Here is a 20,117-nt window from a genome sequence, read left to right as displayed (position 1 = left end):
AATCCCCCTTGTCCTAACCTCCCATCCTACCAGCCGTCACATACAACATATAATCCTCTGACATTTTCGCTCCTCCAACAGGATGCCACCACCGGCCACATCTTCCCATCTCCTCCCCTGTCTGCTTTCCGCAGAGACTGTTGCCTCCATAACTCCCGGGTCAATTCGTCCAATCCCACCCAAACCACCCCCTCCCCGGGTACCTTCCCTTGTAACCGCAGGAAATGCTACGCTTTACCTCCCCCCCTCGACTCCATCCAAGGACCCAAGCAGTCTTTCCAGGTGAGGCAGAGGTTCACCTGCGCCTCCTTCAACCTCATCTACTGCATCCGCTGTTCCAGGTGTCAACTGCTCTACATCATTGAGGCCAAGTGCAGGCTTGGCGATCGCTTCGCCCAACACCGCCGCTCAGTTCGCAATAACCAACTTGATCTCCCGGTGGCTCAGCACTTCAACTCCCCCTCCCATTCCGAATCCGACCTTTCTCCTGACCAGAGTGAGTCCCACCACAAACTGGAGGAACAGCATCTCATATTTCACTTGGGCAGTTTACACCCCAGCAGTATGACCATTGGCCTCCAATTTCAGGTAGTCCTTGCTTTCTCCTTCCTTTCGATCTCTCACACAAGCCTACTGTCTCCACCTCTTCCTTTCTTTGCCCCCCCCCCCCCCCCCCCCCCCCCCACACACATCAGTCTGAAGAAGGGTCTCAACCCGAAACGTCACCTATTCCTTCGCTCCATAGATGCTGCCTCACCCGCTGAGTTTCTCCAGCTTTTTTGTCTATCTTTGATTTTTCCAGCATCTGCAGTCCTTTCTTAAAACTTTTAGGTTAATGATCTTTTGTTAAAAACTGCTCAGTATTTCCAAGAGTTATTGATTTCTAGTTCCCCATTATCTGGAGTATTTTTCTTTTGTAGAGTCAAGAAGTGACATTATAAAAGTAAGCTCATGTTTCAGATTCCAGAAAGTCTGCAATCTGTCTACATTATTCATGACGTGAAAAGTGTAGGAAAGTGTTAACGATTCTATGTCTAAAAGTAAAAACAATAATACACCACACAAGATGTATTGTGCATTGATGAGACCTTTCAAAGTGAATGCGCAATTCCACCCTGGCTCATTTAACATCAATTTTATTTTCTTGGGTCAAATTGATGCACTGATAAAGATCAGTCTTTTGTGATTCACTTATGATGGGTTTTAATGACCACAATTGATATTACTTCAAATTTGCTGGAATACAATTCCTCCAACATTCACATCTACAAATGATGTGAAGTCTGAATTTAATGTTGCTTTTTTTCTTAATGACAATCTTTTATCTACATTATACATAATATGTAAATATTTTATTGACTTAGCAATGAGAAACTACATTTTAGACACCATTCACTTAAGATGGACATATTAAAAGATTGGCTATACAAATGATATGGTTATCAAGTTAAACTAGACTAAGTGGGACCCGTTGGGTCCCAGTCACAGGGGAGGCCCTGTCCCCCAATGCAACCTATTCCCCAACACAATATTCCCCCACTCACCCATAGCCCCTAACTGCGCAAGCACAGCTCATTTCTCCCCCCTCCCCCTCCTCTTCATGTGTGCAAGGGTAGGAGGGGAGCGAAGTGGCGTGTATGGAGGGGGGTGGGGTGTGGGGTGAGAGGGAAGGAGTTGTGGGGGAAGGGGGGTGTGGGGGACAGGGAGGGGGTTGTGTGGGCGGGGGGGAGGGGGTTGTGGGGGGAGGAAGGTGTGTGGGCGGGGGAGGGTGTGTGGACGGGGGAGGGAAGAGAGCTCGGAAAAAAGACGGGGAAAGGGCCATGGGGAGAGGGGGTATCACGGGGGAGGGGTCAAGAGCCAGCGACCCTCAGCAGCATTAAAGACGCGATGGCGCCAGAACAGGCGGACCGTCCCGGGGAGTGACAGAAGAGACTAATCCACGTAGCGCTGACTGGCAGGAGAGGAGATCGATCTGCACACGTGCGGTTTTTAAGATTATTAAACCTCGCTAACGTTTACAATAAGCCATCGATCGGAATAAAACTGTGCACTCGCAGCACAGGAGAACGGTGGGTGAGCTGGCAAAAAATCGTAGCGCTATTGCATACCGTTTTTGCGCAAATAGAAAAACCGCGCAAAGATCAGAGTTTTAGTTATAAATAGATATGTGGAGCTACTTCAAATTTACCACCCATTTGAACTATCATTCTTAAACATGGTATCAGGGATGGCAGAGTTGGCATCTGTATACAGGTAGAATGTTTATAATCATATTTATAAATGAATTTGTGCAAGTGGGAGCGCAGTATATTTCATACTTTGCTCTACATAGTAAATTTACAGCACAATCTTCTGAAATTGGGTTCCATTCACGAAGATGAAATTCTGCACACAGATTCCGCACTCCTATGAAAGTGTGAAGGGAAGAAATGTAATAGCAAGCCAATAGGAAACCAGTTTTATAAGATGTAAAGGGAGAAGATATAAAATCAAGAGAGGTATAGATCGGGTAGCTGCATAGAGTCACAGATGCACCAGAGGAGATAGTTGAGGTAGGGACTATCGCAACGTATAAAAAGGTTAGATAGGTACATGGATAGGACAGGTTTGGAGGAATATGGACCAAATGCAGGCAGGTGGGACTAGTGTAGCTGGGACATGTTGGCCAATGTGGGCAAGTTGGCTGAAGGGTCTGTTTCCACACTGTATCACTCTACGACTCAGAAAAGCTGCGTATCCTTAGAAAACTCAAAGAGAAAATGGAAAAATAAGATATCACATGGGAATTGAATTGCAAAGTCTGTGATTTTTGTTCCTGGCCCCTATACATCAGACAAGTAATTCATGAAGGACCCTGCAGTTGGACATGGGAATCCAACAATCCTGAGCATTAGTCCAGGATTTTAATTCACATTTGAGTGATCCACAAAGTACGTTGAGAAACAGCACAGTGGCGCAGCAGTAGAGCTGCTGCCTCACAGCGCCAGAGTCCCGGGTTCGATCCTGACTATGGGAGCTATCTGGGCGGAGTTTGTACATTCTCATCGTGACCGTGTGAGCACTCCAGTTTCTTACCCACATACCAAAGTCGTGCAGGTTTAGAGGTTAATTGGCTTCTGTAAATTCTCCCTAGTGTGTAGGACATAGAGTTAGTGCACATGATTGAAGGTCGGCATGGAATCAGTGGACCAAAGGACCAGTTTCCACGTTGTATCTCAAAACTAAGCTATGCAAGGCTTCCAGCATGAATGCAGTGGGCCAAAAAGCAAACGACTGGACGAACTCAGTGGACGTGGAAACCCAAGAAGTTGAAGATTAAGAATGGAAAATATATTCTTAAAATTCTGGGCGGCAAGGTGGTGCAGCGGTAGAGTTGTTACCTTACAGAGCTTGCAGCGCCTGAGACTCAGATTCGATCCCGACTACAGGTGCTGTCTGTATGGAGTTTGTACGTTCTCACCATGACCGCGTGGGTTTTCTCCAAGATTTTCGGTTTCCTCCCACACTCCAAAGACGTACATGTATGTAGGTAAATTGGATTGGTAGAAGTGTAAATTATCCCTAGTGTGTGTCGGGTAGTGTTAATGTGCGGGGATCGCTGGTCGGTGCGGACACGGTGGGCCAAAGGGCCTGTTTCCGCCCTGTATCTTTAAACTAAACATATGCCGTCATCAACAAAAATGTTGAACTTCAAGCATGTCAGTGTAAAGTAATAGGAGGAAAGATTATGGGACACAAAATAAATATTACATAGGAAATAGAGAAAGAGAGATACTACAACAACATTTAAAATACATTTGGATAGGTGCATGGACAGGAAACATTTAGAGGGATATGGGCCAAACCTGGGCAGGTGGGATTAGTGTAGATGGGGCATCTTGGTCGGCATGGGCAAGTGTCCGTGCTGTATGCCTATGACTCCAAGTTACCTAAATTGTAAGCATAAAGCTGCAATATTTCCATGCAAAATGGTGAGAGATTTTAAAAAAATGAAACTATGGTTGAAGAGTTTCGCTTTTTAGCTGTGGCTGTGTATTGTTGCACGGAGTTTGTCAAATGATTCTCACGGACGAGGTTATAATGATTTTGGCAGCAGACAGCCATTTTATTTTGTAGTACACTCTCTTACAAGATTGTTCTTACAAACAAGCCAAATACTTATCGCCAGGGGGATACCGAATCTAAGAAGGCAGGGGTTCGTGTCTGCTGCCATCTCCTTGGTGCCGGTCGCAATCCAGTCCGAAGGTGAAATCCCAAACCAGTGGGCTTTGCATTTGTTTCCTTTATATTTGGTTTCCAGACTTCAGTCACTTAGTCCGTGCATTGAGCACAGCCGAAGTGACTTGGAGCATGGTCACCTTGTACGTTATCTTGTTCTATTCTTCTGCCGAATCATTCCTGCGTTACCGCATCTCCTTTGCTAATTTGTCAAATTTAGCTCATGCAGCGAGAACAGACATTGTGACTGCCGACTCGGGCACATTTTGCAAACTTTTACCCCTTTCTTGGCAGACCATTGCATTACAACAAGGATACTAACAACTAAATCCAATGGAAATAAATGAGAGAGATCTATAATGCAGCGTGGCTTGTGGGAAGCGGGTTGTGTAGCAAGATTTTCACCCAAAATCATCACCCTCTTGTAAACTAGACAAAGAAATGGAGGGCACAAAACAAAGATTTGTAAAATTACACTCAGTTATGTTCACGATTCAGTTTGGAATTAAAAATATCTAAAGTAATTTTAACATCAGTGGAAGACAAAATCAAAGTCTAAAACCCCTGTCCCACTTTCACGACCCAATTGGCGACCTGTGCCGAGTTTTCCCTTGACTCATACTCGCAACATGGTCGCCACAAGGTCGTAGAAAGTCTTTGTAACTCTTCCTCATACTCGTGAGTGGTCTCCGCGGACTTGAGTAGGTTGCGGCTTTTTTTCCAGCCTGATAAAACAATGTCCACTAGTAAAAAAAAGGTTGGCTTGAAAAAAATGGATTTTACTCGTAGGTAGGTCATAGATAGGTCGTAGTAGGTCGTGATGGTAGTCGTAGGTCGGTAACTGGCCCGAGAAAAAAAATGCAAACATGACATCATTTTATCATGTGATTATTTTCCACTCGTAGCTAGTCGTAGTTGGTCTTAGGTGTGGAAGACTGAGGTCGAGGGGGTCGAAGGAGGTCGTAGACATAGTCGTAGGAGGTCGTGGACATAGTCGTACGTGGCCGTAGACGTAGGTCTTTTACTTTGGCGAGTCAACACGACCGTGACATATTTTTCAACTCGTCTAGTGTCTTCTAAACTCGTGGATTAGGTCGTCCAAGTGGGACAGGCCCTTAACAGATGAGAAGGTGAAGGCAAAACCATTTATCACAGAGTACAATGGTGCAGATTTTTGAAGCAGATTTAAGTGTAATGTGTTTTATTCTGCTAAAGGAGTCCGGGAGGTGGTCATTGGTAGAGTGTGGCTGATGGTTAGATCCTGTTGAGTCCGACAGCGTATCATTGTGATGATGGCTCTTCGAAACCTGAAAAGCAGAAATACACATCAGCATATTTTGGATCAGCGCTCTGCACGAGTGCGTCTTTCCACAAGAAAATACCCGCTTACTTCTTATTTGCAATAACATAAATACAGGGATTGTAGAAAGTGGATGACTTGGCAAAAAGTGGAGCAATAATTGCCATGGCAGGTGTGATGAGTTTTGGGTCCCCAAAAGACGACCATAAGCAGATAATAGAGTAAGGTGACCAAGCCACGAGAAACATCACAATCATCACGACAGACATCTGGAAGAGGAAATAATAAAGTTATACATGTTTCATCTAAATTTATTTATTTGTTTGCCACTGTGAAATCCCAGAACATATAAACTTTCTCTGTAAAAAATAGAAAAGTGGGCAAGCTAAGTTGCACCTGTACTCAAGGAGAGCTGAGACTGTACTGGGATACCAAAAGCCTGAAGTACGAGAGGTCGTGGCCAGGCAAACGGATGGAAAACAGTGAAGGAGAATGGAGTGGCTCATCAATCTAAAAATCACAAAGAACACATGGCTGAAATCGTGCAGGGCTGTGAGCAAAACACAAAGTGCTGGAGGAACTCGTGGGACAGGCAGCATTTAGGGAGGGAATAGGCAGATGACAGTTCTGGTCGGCACCCTTCTTCAGATTCAGTCTGCAAGAGGGTCTCAAACCAATACATCATCTGTCCATTTCCTCCACAGATGCTATCTGACCTACTGACTTCCTCCAGCAGTGCTTTGCTCCAAATCCCAGTATCATCAGTTTCTTGTGTCTATTACATGCTGAGTATTATATTGTTTCAGATTAGTTTATTGTCATGAGTGGTGCAGTGAAAAACATTGTTTTAAATTATATAATTTAGTTTTATGTGGATGAAAACCAGACTAGAAGGGCTGACAGCAGAAAGGTGAAGGTGGAATTAAAGATATGATTATCGGAGAATTGGTGGCAGAGAATAACTGAGCAAAAATCTCCATTGCTTTTCCTCTAGGATGTTGCAAATATGATTCTTACCTTGGTTACATCCAGTTGATCAGACCAATCCAAGGTTATATTTTCCATACCACTGTGTTGTGCGAATCTTTTCATTGTTTTTGACACATTGTAGTAACAGAAGAACATGATTGATAGCGGCAATACAAAATTAACTGCAATCACTGTCATGGTATAGGAAACAAATAGCCTGGCAATAAATAAGATCAAATTACAATGTGTGGCTGCTGTTGCAATCATCTCCTTAATAATCTATTTGGCCTTACATTTTCCTCAATTTTGCACATTATAAAACGCAAACTCTATATCGGCAGATTGGTTTGGATCCATTCCAATTCCAGATTGCAAAATAGAGGAGAACGTCAGGCCAGGAAACAACATGAAATATCAATAATCAGATAAATCAATAGCTAAAAACATTTGCACCTGGCCTCCACATACATTTTCCTTGCCCAAGATAAAGAACAGAAAACGTAACTAATTTCTACATTGACGATTGGAAGTCAGGAAGTAATGATGCAGCTCTGTGGGACTTTGGTTAGACTGCATTTGGAGTATTTATATGCAGTTCTGGTTGCCTCCATCACAGGAAGGGTGTGGAGAGCAGGCAGAGGAGGATTACCAGAATGATGCCTGGATTGGGGAGTATTAGCTACAGGGAGAGTTTTCAAGCTTGGGTTGTTTTTGCAGTAACGACAGAGGTTTATGGGAGACCTGATAGAAGTATATAAATTTATGAGAGGCATAGATGCGGTAGACAGTCAAAACCTTTTTCCCCAGGATGGAAATATCAACTACTAGAGGGCATAGGTTTTCAAGCGAGAGGGGCAAAGTTTAAAGAAAATGTAAGGGGCAAGTTATGTTTTTTTAAATACAGAAAATGGCGAGTGCCTGGATCACGCTGGCAGGGGCAATGGTGGAGGCATTTATGATAGTGGTATTTAAGAGGCTTTTGGATGGGCACATAGATTATGCAGGGCATGGTGGGATATAAATTATGCGCAAGTAGATAAGATTGACCCTTCTTCTCGACTCGTTCGTTCTCTCCAGAGATCCTGCCAGTCCCGCTGAGTTACTCCAACATTTTGTGTCTATTTGTATGTTGCTGTCTGTTTATAAAGAAGCATAGAGAAAGATTGCATGCTTTGGAGAACAAAAGGGCATTACATTGAGCTCCAACATTCAATTTGTTGAACTAGACACATTAAAAATATCTTTAAAAGACAAAGTACATGAATAGGAAACGTTTAGATAAATCTGGGCCAAACGCAGGAAGGTGGGATGGGGCATCTTATAGATGGGACATCTTGGTTGTCATTGGGCTGATGGACCTACATCCATGTTGTGGGTCTATGAATATAAAGCATAAATTCAGCCTGCAGGCGGCAGCTGAATTTTTTTTATCTTAACTGGATTTGATATAAAACCACCCAAGCTCCCGGTTGGAAGTCACCCAATCTCATAACTGAAAATAGTAATAGACCAGCGACAGATTTTGGAATATTGTGAGCAATTTTGGGCTCCATATCTGAGGAAGCATGTGCTGGCTCTGGAGCGGGCACAGATGAGGTTTACATGCATGATCCCAGGAATAAGTGGGTTAACATATAATGTGCGTTTTACGGCACTGGGCCTGTACTCGCTGGAATTTAGACGGATGAGGGGGAACCTCATTGTATCTTACCGAATAGTGAAAGGCCTGGATAGAGTGGATGTGGAGAGAATGTTTCCATAAGACGGAAGCATCTAGGACCAGAGGTCATGGCCTCAGAATTATAAGACATACTTTTAGGAAGGAAATTAGGAAGTGTTTATCTAGTCAGAGGGTGGTGAACCTTTGGATTTATTGCTACAGAGGTTCTGTGGAGGCCAAGTCAATGGATATTTTTAAGGCAGAGATAGATAGATTCTTGTCAGGGGTTAAGGGGGGAAGGCAGGAGAATGGGGTTAAGAGGGAAAAGTAGATCAGCCACGATTGAATGACCGAGCAACTGTGAGAGCAGAAAACAAACACCCAGTGTGTTTATATGAAAATATTGTTGTCTTTCAATGGAAAATATTGTTGTCTTTCAATAAAATTCAGTTTATTATGGACAGTTTTTAAACCTTGTGTAATGCATGTCTCCAATGTCACAGTCACTTGTCCTATTCCTGGAATGAACCAAAATTAACACAAAAATAAAAACCAACGCAATCCACTTTTAGGTCTTAAACACAGATTTGTTTACAAGAGGAGAATGGTATGAAAGGCTCTACCCTTTTATGGTTCTTAAAAAAGGCTCATGTAAAATATGTTGTGGGAATTGTGTTTAGTTTGAAACAGATGGGCAGCACATAAAATATCCACTCAACATCCTAATTCAGTATGAATATGACCACTGTGGGTAGTAGATCGACCTACGGTGCTGAAACAAGAATGATTGTTTCAAGTTACTGGAGCAAGGCAGGAAAGGCTGGGTCCATTTTGGACGGTGAAGCTGGAAAGTGCTTCATTTTGACTGTGAGGAGAAAACAATTGGCCAGTGTTCAAGAAGGATCACTATTGTGGTTGCAATTGGTTGACTGGAAGTGAATCAGGCTTCACCACAAATCTGCAAAAAGTAAGCACTGTTTTAACCCCCGTTATGCCTCTGGTGCGGAGGTGGAATACGGGAAATAGTGAGCGCGAGGCGAGAAAGGGAATTCGCAAAGAAATTGTGTTAAATGTAAAAACAATTAATTGAAAATGTTCCTCTTTGGCAATATTTCACATTTGACCATTTAATTTGTGTTTATTTTCAGTTTCAGAAGTAGAGAATATATTTTTGAGGAACAAGTATAAAGCAGGTACATAGAAAACATACGAGTCATTGTTTCTCCAATTAATGGTGCAAGTGGCTCCTGTTGGATCAGGTCCATAGCTTGCCCAACCCATTACTGGCATGAGGGCCCAGAACAGGCCATTTGCCCAGGCAACTGTGATCAGAGCTGTGTAGGTCGCACCAGTCATCTTCCTCCCTGTTGGAAATATTAATTGATTTATGAACCACAATATATTCACACAGCTATGGAACATTAAATGTACCGACACAACAATGCACATTGCACAATGGCAAGAAGTATCCCCAGCCAACTGTAAGGTTGTATTAGTTGCAAGTTTCTAGAACATAGATAAATTGTATAATGCAAATATGCATTACTGTGCTAGATGTATAATAAAAATAGTTAACATGTTTTAAACCTGTACTAAGAGAAAAGGCAACAATGTACAGAATCTGTGCCACCGTTTTGGTTTCCATTGTACTCAAGAGGCAGATCTGTGATATATTTCGCTACAGTGAAGTCCGCCTCTTTATACTCTGGTAGTTTATTTTTACATGTTTAAATTATAATGTTTTATTATTAATTGTCTACTGTATATCATGTTTTTATTATTAAGCACCAAGGCAAATTCCTTGTATACATACTTGGCTAATAATGTTTTTAATTATCAGGGGCTACAAGTCTTTGAATAAAGGGGAGGTCATTTAAGAGGTGAGAAAAAAACGTTTTCACCCAGAGAGTTGTGAACCTGTGGAATTCCCTGCCACAGAGGGCAGTGGAGGCCAAATCACTGGATGGATCCAAGAGAGTGTTAGATACAGCTCAAGGGATATGGGGAGAAGGCAGGCACGGATTATTGATTGGGGACGATCAGCCATGATCTTAATAAATGGCGGTGCTGGCTCGAAGGGCTGAATTGCCTCCTCCTGCACCTATTTTCTATCTGTATCTATCTATGTATTATTATTACTACATTGCACAGTTAGGGGTTATTAGAATAATGCAACTAATGGCTACAAGAGCTGTTAATGTAGGTTTAGAGATATTGCATGGAAACAGGCCCATCAACCCGCCATTCATACTAGTTCAATGTTATCCCACTTTCGCATCCACTCTCTATACACTAGCGGCGATTTACAGTGGTGAAATTAACCTACAAACCCACATGTCTTTGGGATGTGAGAGGAAACCAGAGCACCCTGAGTAAACCCACACAGTCACAGGGAGAACATGCAAATTCTGCACAGACAGCGCCCGATGTTAGTATCAAACTCAGGTTTCTGGTGCTGTGAGGCAGCAACTCTACCAGCTGCGCCACTGTGCTGCCATGTGATATCAGAACATTACATGTCAATTAATTATGCGGCCTACATAATTACTAAAGTGTATTAAGTAAAAGATTTGGAAAATGTATTTCCTTGTGATTCTTTTATTTCATTGTGTTGAAGAATAAGAATGCAATTAATCAAAATCCACATCATTTTGCAAAGCAATCCCCTGCTACAATCCTAGAAACATCCTATTAGGATTCTATTTGTATTTACCTGCACTGAGTTGAGAAAATAGCAGCATATTTTTGCCCAGGAGTTTGCCAAGGCCACGGTGGTGCAGTGGTAGAGTTGCTGCCTTACAGCGCTTGCAGCGCCGGAGACCCGGGTTTGATCCCGACTACGGGTGCTGTCTATACGGAGTTTGTATGTTCTCCCCGTGACCTGCGTGGATTTTCTCCAAGATCTTCGGTTTCCTCCCACACTCCAAAGACATACAGGTTTGTGTAGGAATGAACTGCAGATGCTGGTTTAAATCGAAGATAAACACAAAATGCTGGAATATCTCAGCAGGACAGGCAGCATTTCTGGAGAGAAGGAATGGGTGACGTTTCGAGTCAAGACCCTTCTTCAGACTGATGTAGGATCTCGACCCGAAATGTCACCCATTCCTTCTCTCCAGAGATGCCGACTGTCCCACTGAGTTACTCCAGCATTTTGTGTCTACTCGAGCATGTACGTTAATTGTCTTGGTGTATGTGTAAATTGTCCCGAGTGTGTGTAGGATAGTGTTACTGTGCGGGGATCGCTGGTCGGTGCAGACTCAGTGGGCCGAAGGGCCTGTTTCCGTGCTGTAGCTCTAAACTAAACAGAACTACATTGGAAGTTTCTCATCTCAGCTGAGCCCTTCTGGGGAAGACAACTAAAGGCAAAAAGGATCATCTCCACAACAATGGAAAGAAGAATAAGATGACTGATCATACTGGGCCACTCTATCAACGCATAGACTCTGCGATGATAGAGGCATGAGGTTGATTGCACATCCACAATGTAGTACAAGGTACTGTTGTTTAGGCCAAAGGTGCATGCAAAGGGAAGTCTGCATGGTACCTCCTATATTCAAATGTGGTCATTCAGATTTTCATCTGCATAAACTTCATACTTTAGCATTTTGCCTTCTATAATTGTTACAAGGAGGGCAATATAACTATCTTCGTTATTTTAGAATCAATTTCCAAGTATTGGTCTTACCTAGGTCGGGCTTACTAATGGTCAGGTACCGGTCAAAAGCAACCACTGTAAGCAATCCAATGCTTGCCATCCCAAAAAAGATATTTAGCGCCGCGTATGCCTGAAAGAAAGCAAACATAATTGAAACACAAAAAGGAATGGCTTTTAGGCTGTGAGCCATGTTGTCCTTTAGCTGTCTCCTCTCTGGCTGTTTTGCTAGTTAATGATGGCAGTTAAATTAAATGCATCACTTTCCAAAAAGCAAGGAGACCTGTCAAAGTTACTTAAGCAAAATCTTTTGTGATGAGGGATAATATTATCTCATGGTAACATTCCCCCGAGCCACTTTCGGATGATTTGATGGCATTTGTGTGGAAGGATGTCAATAGAAATAAAATTATTATTCAGAGATTTTACAACATATTTATAATTCTTCAATCACTCTGATGCCCAAAGTAAAAATATACATTAAATACCTATTTGAGGTGTGTAAAACCAGGGGTCAGACTCAAAATAAGGGGTCAGGCATTCAGCAAAAACATCAGAATTTTTTTTTTATCTAATGAATCTTTAGAATTCTCTGTTCGAGAAGGCAGTGAAATAAAATAAATGAAAATCAACTCTCATCTTATTATTGAAAAGGAGAACAGGCATGAGGCAAGGTGGGATTAATGGGCTACTTCTGTTTGTATTTTTGATATAGAAAATAAAAAGCATCGACTATTCATTCATACCCAAGAACAACTTACAACCAGTGAGGAGCAAATGGTCCCATGGCCATTTTGTGCTGACAAAATCCAAGCCTTTGCTCTTGCACTAGACAGGTGAGCAGCTCTGATCATGTTTAGTACCCTGAGGATATGGTGATTGAGCTTTATCTTGAATGGTACGCATTTGGATTGTGATAGCAGATATGGCATATTTTATGTCACTTCAATTCAAATCAGGGTCTGAAGAAGGGTCTCAATCTGAAACGTGGGGAACCAGGATATGGCGGACCAATTGAATAACTACTTTGGTTCCGTCTTCACTAAGGAAGACATAAATGATCTGCCGGAAATAGCAGGGGCCCGCGGGTCAAAGGAGGTGGAGGAATTGAGTGAAATCCAGGTTAGTCGGGAAGTGGTGTTGGGTAAATTGAATGGATTAAAGGCCGATAAATCCCCAAGCCCAGATAGGCTGCATCCCAGAGTACTTAAGGAAGTAGCTCCAGAAATAGTGGATGCATTAGTAATAATCTTTCAAAACTCTTTAGATTCTGGAGTAGTTCCAGAGGATTGGCGGGTAGCAAACGTAACCCCACTTTTTAAGAAGGGAGGGAGAGAGAAAACGGGGAATTACAGACCAGTTAGTCTAACATCGGTAGTGGGGAAACTGCTAGAGTCAGTTATTAAAGATGGGATAGTGGTGAGTGGTGAACATTGGACAAAGTCAGCATGGATTTACGAAAGGTAAATCATGTCTGACGAATCTTATAGAATTTTTCGAGGATGTAACTAGTAGCGTGGATAGGGGAGAACCAGTGGATGTGGTGTATCTGGACTTCCAGAAGGCTTTCGACAAGGTCCCACATAAGAGATTAGTATACAAACTTAAAGCACATGGCATTGGGGGTTCAGTATTGATGTGGATAGAGAACTGGCTGGCAAACAGGAAGCAAAGAGTAGGAGTAAACGGGTCCTTTTCTCAATGGCAGGCAGTGACTAGTGGGGTACCGCAAGGCTCAGTACTGGGACCCCAGCTATTTACAATATATATATTAATGATCTGGATGAGGGAATTGAAGGCAATATCTCCAAGTTTGCGGATGACACTAAGCTGGGGGGCAGTGTTAGGTGGGAGGAGGATGCTAGGAGACTGCAAGGTGACTTGGATAGGCTGGGTGAGTGGGCAAATGTTTGGCAGATGCAGTATAATGTGGATAAATGTGAGGTTATCCATTTTGGTGGCAAAAACGGGAAAGCAGACTATTATCTAAATGGTGGCCGATTGGGAAAGGGGGAGATGCAGCGAGACCTGGGTGTCATGGTACACCAGTCATTGAAGGTAGGCATGCAGGTGCAGCAGGCAGTAAAGAAAGCGAATGGTATGGTGGCTTTCATAGCAAGAGGATTTGAGTATAGGAGCAGGGAGGTTCTACTGCAGTTGTACAGGGTCTTGGTGAGACCACACCTGGAGTTTGCGTGCAGTTTTGGTCTCCAAATCTGAGGAAGGACATTATTGCCATAGAGGTAGTGCAGAGAAGGTTCACCAGACTGATTCCTGGGATGTCAGGACTGTCTTATGAAGAAAGACTGGATAGACTTGGTTTATACTCTCTAGAATTTAGGAGATTGAGAGGGGATCTTATAGAAACTTACAAAATTCTTAAGGGGTTGGACAGGCTAGATGCAGGAAGATTGTTCCCGATGTTGGGGAAGTCCAGGACAAGGGGGCACAGCTTAAGGATAAGGGGGAAATCCTTTAAAACTGAGATGAGGAGAACTTTTTTCACACAGAGAGTGGTGAATCTCTGGAACTCTCTGCCACAGAGGGTAGTTGAGGCCAGTTCATTGGCTATATTTAAGAGGGAGTTAGATGTGGCCCTTGTGGCCAAGGGGATCAGAGGGTATGGAGAGAAGGCAGGTACGGGATACTGAGTTGGATGGTCAGCCATGATCATATTGAATGTCGGTGCAGGCTCGAAGGGCCGAATGGCCTACTCCTGCACCTAATTTCTATGTTTCTATGAAACATCACCCATTCCTTCTCTCAGAGATGCTGCCTGTCCCGCTGGGTTACTCCAGCATTTTGTGTCTATCCTCAGTAAAAATAACAAATTATAACGTCAGACCAGTGAATGATTAGGATAGGAACATGTATGGGGAACATATAGGTAGTGACGCAACTTCACATATAGCATTGCCACGCACTGGAGTCGGGATTTCTTGTCCATTATCACTATCCATTTTGAGTCATTGTTAAAACATCCCACATGAATCTTGATGCTCTGCAAAAATTATCAACCCTAATTCTCTTGTCGAACTCCTTAATTAAAGGGTATACATTTCAGCTGAATCCATACCCCATTCTGACTAGGCTTCATGGCCTGTTCTGCATTAGTTCCACATTGCGATCAATTATCTGATCTGTAAAACATATATCTACTTCCTCTTGTAAAATACACCCAACATTGTGATGGTGAGGATTCCAGAGATTCACAAGTGACTGCAAGTTCCAACAGTTTTAAATGACTGCCACTTCATCTTCTTTGAGATTCTCCCACTAGTGGAATTGCCTCAACATCTACCCCGTCATACCCTTTAAGATTCTTGTATCTATCTATATTACTAAAAGTCTGATCTTGACCGCTTTTGGCTCGCTGTGGCATGATTTCCGAGAAAACGCCGCCACCTACAGCCGTCATCTTTGGCCACCTTGCTCAGAGCCCCCTTCCGCCTTCCGGGACCGTAGGATTTTTCCCATCGATGTAAAATCGATGTTTCCCATAGAGGTATTAATGTTTTTTTAAAAATTTGCCATTCTCTTTGCTGCCCCTGCTGCTGGGAGGGGGGAGGGACTATAAAACCCGGAAGTGGTGTGTCTCACTCAGTCTCTGCAATATGGAGGAACCAAGAGGGTCTCTGAGCTCTGAATAACACGGAACACACGTCTACTCAACTGGGAGTGCCCTTAATGTGGTTTGAAAATGAAAATATGGTTGGTTAAAGTAAAAATGCACTTGTTATTCCTAAATATTGCAAATAACTTATTTGGCCACCTGAGAAAGGACCACTTCATTCCCAGAATTAGCCCTGAGAATCTCTTGTGCATGGCCTTCAATGCCAGTGCACAATTTCTTAATTCAGGAAGGCAAAACTGTGCACAGTACTTTAGGTGCCGCTTCAGCAGTAACCTGCACAAATATAACAATACTTCGAAGGTAGACACAAAATGCTGGAGTAACTCAGCGGGTGAGGCAGCATCTATGGGGAGAAGGAAAGAGTGAGGTTTCGGGTCAAGACCCTTCTTCAGACTGATGTCGGGGGTGGGGGGGAGTGGGAAAAAGATAGAAAGTGGGCGGAGACAGTAGGAGAACCAGGAAGGGGGACGGGAAGAAGGGAGAAAACAAGGGCTATCTGAAGTTAGAGAAGTCAATGTTGATACCGCTGGGGTGTAAACTACCCAAGCAAAATATGAGGTGCTGTTCCTCCAATTTGCACTGGGCTTCACTCCGACAATGGAGGCAGCCCAGGCCAGAAAGGTCAGATTGGGAATGGGAGGCGGAGTTGAAGTGCTGAGCAACCGGAAGATCAGGTTGGTTATGACGGACTGAGCGGAGATGTTCAGCGAAACAATCACCGAGCCTGCGTTTGGTCTCACCGATGTACAGAAGTTGACACCTGGAACAGTGGATGCAGCAGATGAGGTTGGAGGAGGTGCAAGTGAACCTCTGCCTCACCTGTGAAGATTAATTTGGTCCTTGGATGGAGTTGAGGGGGGAGGTAAAGGGAAAAGTATTGCATTTCCTGCAGTTGCAGGGGAAAGTACCTTGGGAGGACGTGGTTTAGGTGGGAAGGGACGAATTGACCAGGGAGTTACGGAGGGAACGGTCTCTGCAGAAAGCAGTGGAGATGGGAAGATGTGGCCAGTAGTGGGATCCCGTTGGAGGTGGCGAAAATGTCGGAGGATTATATGTTGCATGCGACGGCTGATGGGGTGGAAGGTGAGGACAAGGGGGACTTTGTCCTTGTTACGAATAGGGTGAGTAAGAGCAGAGCTGTGGGATATCGAGGAGACCCTAGTGAGAGCCTCACCTACAATGGAAAAGGGGAAACCCCGTTCACAAAAGACTGAAGACATCTCCGATGCTTCTAACAATACGTATATAATATAACAATACTTCCCCACTTATATATTTCAATCCTCTTGCAATAAAGGCCAAAATGGCATTTGCCTCCCTAACCATTTGTTACACCTCATAGCCAATGGTTTGTGATTTGTGCACGTAAGCACCTAAACCCTTTTGTACTGTGCTCATCTGGAGGCTTTCTCCATTTAGATATCAACTTGCTTCTACATTTCTCTTGCAGAATGTCATTATTGCATTATTTTCAATATTAAACTCCATTTGTTATGTTTTTGCACACTCACCCCTTCCTATCACTATTCAACTGCAGAGTCCCATCATCCTCATTGCAACATGCCTTTCCTTCTATTTTTCTACTGTCAGCAAACTTGGGACCCTTACACACTGCCCTCTCCGCCAGGTCATTAGTATAAATAGTAAATAATGAATGATTTAATCATTAATTTGATCCTCGGGGGCACTCCACTAGATATGACAATCAGGGAAACCCCCACAACTACTGCTAGATCTAATGAAATGTGCATTTCATTCTTTCCAACTGAAACAAGGTAATTTAAGCTGTTACACACATTATTACAATTTCACAAATGACTTCCATTTTGTTTTTAAACATACTTTAGCATGTGCTTCAATCAGCAAGCATTATAAACTAAGGATTATGAATTACAGCATCTATTACAGCACGTTTAAAAACAAAACAAAAATATTCTCATGCATCACACTGCCATAAGCAAAAGCAAATATTTAAGGACATAAAAATTTGAACCTTTCAGTAGCAGATTGGATTGAAAATGTTTTAATTAACTGAGATGCCTAATTTTGGATTAGGTCACTTTAGTGATAATATTTACATTTTTCTAATTCACTGTACTGAAAACGAATCATACACAAAAAGAGGAAACGTGGATTGAGTTGCAAAAATAATTCAACAGCAGTGACGAAATTATTATAATGAGGGCAAATTAATATATTTTAAAATTACTACATGAAAGTTTCTATCTCCACCAGATATTAACAACAGAATGTCTGCAAACTGACCTGACATCCCGAATAACCAAATTTCCAACTACCATGCAGGTCTGAAGCAGCCGACATGGGGTAGCCAATGGCACTCACCCCAATGTCAGTGAGAGCCAGGTTCACAATGATTGCATTGGTTGCTGTGCGGAACTCCTTGAACTTAGCAAACATTATTAATACTATTATGTTGCTGAGCAGACTTAATATTCCTGCAATGAAGCACAACGACACATATCTTATTAATAGTTCCATTGTGATCAAATTAAAGATTCTTTATTTTTTAAGATCAGTACTGTTGTTCCTTGCTAACACCATCAAGGTTTCACTTAGTATAAACTTTTAATTAAAGTTAAGGCATAGAAGGAAGCCGTTTACCCCATCATTACAGGCACTGAAAATAAAAATCTAATTCCTCCCAGTATTAGGATCCGTAATTTTGCTGGTCGGAGCCCAACAGATATTCATCCAAATATTGTTCAAATACGAGGAGTCATGCCTTTATTAGTCTAAGGATCCCAACCCGAATCGTCACCTATCCATGTCCTCCAGAGATGCTGCATGACCAGCTGAGCTACTACAGCACTTTGTCTCTCCTTTAAAATCACCCTTTCATTGAGTTACAGACCCCTACTATTATCTGGATGAAAAATATCTTTCATAATCTCTCTTCATATTCTCAGACAATAAGAACTATGAATACAGGCAAACAATTTGATATTTTGCCATAAATTTCAACTCACTGGTGCATTTATGAGTTCATGATTATTACATAAATCTGTGTTGTGACACTTGACTGCTTTAATTTTAGATTGACTGATATTCCTACTGATCTGAAGACAATGATTATTTTCTAACTATAAGCGCGTAACATATTTTAACCTACTCTTGTTCCATCATTAACTTAAATTTTTTTTAAAATACAACCAAATACCTGCTGTTATTAAGTATGCTGCAACAATGTTATGCTCCCATTGCATAAACGCAGATTTGGGCTCCAATTCAGTGGAATTTGTAGATGAATTGATATTGTTCCTGGGGATATTTTCCAGAGCATCTTCCATTACTGCTGTTAGGAATCCCTTCTTATTCAAATACAATCGGGTAAATTCAGTTGGGATCTATTCAATTGCAAATTTGGAGGCAAGGACTCGTTTCTCACACAAAAATGGCTTGCCGTTACTATGATCACTGAAAGGTTAAATGGATCAACCAGTGAAAGGTTTTAAAATCTGGAACACAAACTCCTTAGTTACTTGAACAAAGAGCACCACAAATCTGGTACTTTGTGCACTCAAAATCCAGAAAATCCCACTAATACTTTTCAGGATCAAAAACTCTGTTCAACTAAGAGTTAGTTTAGAAAGGGACTCAGAGAGGGGAGGGCAAAGTAATGGTCTCTTTGTAGTTGGATGGAATGTTGGTTTGCTTGTGTTATATAAGATTAGGCTGCTTATATGCCCATTAGTTTTCATTTAACAAATTCAGTTTTTACTCAAATTAATTTCTGCCACAGATGCTTTACTAGCTTAGATGCTAAAGGTAATGATAAGACATCTAGTAGCCAAAGCACTTACCAAATTGTGGAGCAGTTTTCTCTCTCAAACATAATGCCCAAAACTTAATTAGAATTTCAGGCAAAGACGTAGACTTGGAACGCATCCAGGGTAGCAAAGGATTATAAGAGCTGAGGCGATCACGGGTAAAACATTGGGAAACACAAGAAGCAGTATCAAGAGATAAAGTCACTACTGGTTCTATTGTTAAACAAAGAACTTTATCGACTGGCTGAATTTTAAAATGTGCTTAACCATTTCAATTCTAGGTTTTCAAAAGGTCTACTGATCACATTTTTGCCCAGATTCAGAGGCTATTAAAGTTATCTGTGCACAGCTCCAGTCAATTATAAAAATAAATTTCCTCTTAGGTCATTTGATCCAATTATGGGATTGAGGGAAATTTTAAGCTTGGGACTGATTGCCATGCCAACTTACAACATTTCCATTATGTGTCCACTCGGGTAGATGAACAATTATTTTGACGAGATTCCAGTTATATCAGTGATCCTCCCACCTCCCCTAGAATGAAACATTTTAAAATTCACTGTTCACGGGATTACAGTAAAGGAGGTCACTCAGGCCAGAGTCTGTGATATAATCACATTCTCCCGTCTTTCATATATCCTTATCTCCCCAGATTCCCATCAACTACCTCCAAAATGATGTCTATAACCAACATACTCAAGGGCAAGTTACATTGGCCAAATAACCCACTAACCTGCATTTCTTTGGGATGGGAGGAAACCAGGGCTTCTGGGGAAACTCCACATGGCCACAGGAATGCACTGGATGTCAGGATTGAACCAAGATGCTGGAGCCGAGGCAGCATCCCACTTAATGTACCCCTTACTCCATGTAAATATTACGCGATGATTACT

General features: G+C 42.3%; 1 protein-coding gene across 1 annotated transcript; it reads right to left on the bottom strand.

Annotated features, from left to right (window-relative positions):
• Positions 1-4,057: 4,057 nt before the first annotated feature.
• On the bottom strand, positions 4,058-20,089 carry rrh (retinal pigment epithelium-derived rhodopsin homolog). The gene is made up of 7 exons (XM_055645327.1): positions 18,615-20,089; positions 17,702-17,892; positions 11,836-11,935; positions 9,358-9,511; positions 6,536-6,704; positions 5,609-5,787; positions 4,058-5,525 (listed from the first exon to the last, which is right to left on the bottom strand). Exons 1-7 carry the CDS (start codon positions 18,742-18,744, stop codon positions 5,420-5,422), a joined length of 1,029 nt encoding a protein of 342 aa, XP_055501302.1. The 5' UTR covers positions 18,745-20,089; the 3' UTR covers positions 4,058-5,419.
• Positions 20,090-20,117: the final 28 nt, after the last annotated feature.

The sequence above is a fragment of the Leucoraja erinacea genome, chromosome 1 (assembly GCF_028641065.1).
Source record: "Leucoraja erinacea ecotype New England chromosome 1, Leri_hhj_1, whole genome shotgun sequence".
Classification (NCBI taxonomy): domain Eukaryota; kingdom Metazoa; phylum Chordata; class Chondrichthyes; order Rajiformes; family Rajidae; genus Leucoraja; species Leucoraja erinaceus.
This window is presented reverse-complemented; position numbering and strand designations above follow the sequence as displayed.

Bases quoted from the DNA above. Each gene is read 5' to 3' on its own strand.
- rrh (XM_055645327.1), bottom strand. From the start codon at position 18,744: ATGGAAGATGCTCTGGAAAATATCCCCAGGAACAATATCAATTCATCT. The intron at 9,512-11,835 runs GTAAGACCAATA...TATTTCCAACAG, and splicing joins CATTAGTAAGCCCGACCTAG to GGAGGAAGATGACTGGTGCG. The intron at 5,526-5,608 runs GTAAGCGGGTAT...TCTGCTTTTCAG, and splicing joins TATGTTATTGCAAATAAGAA to GTTTCGAAGAGCCATCATCA.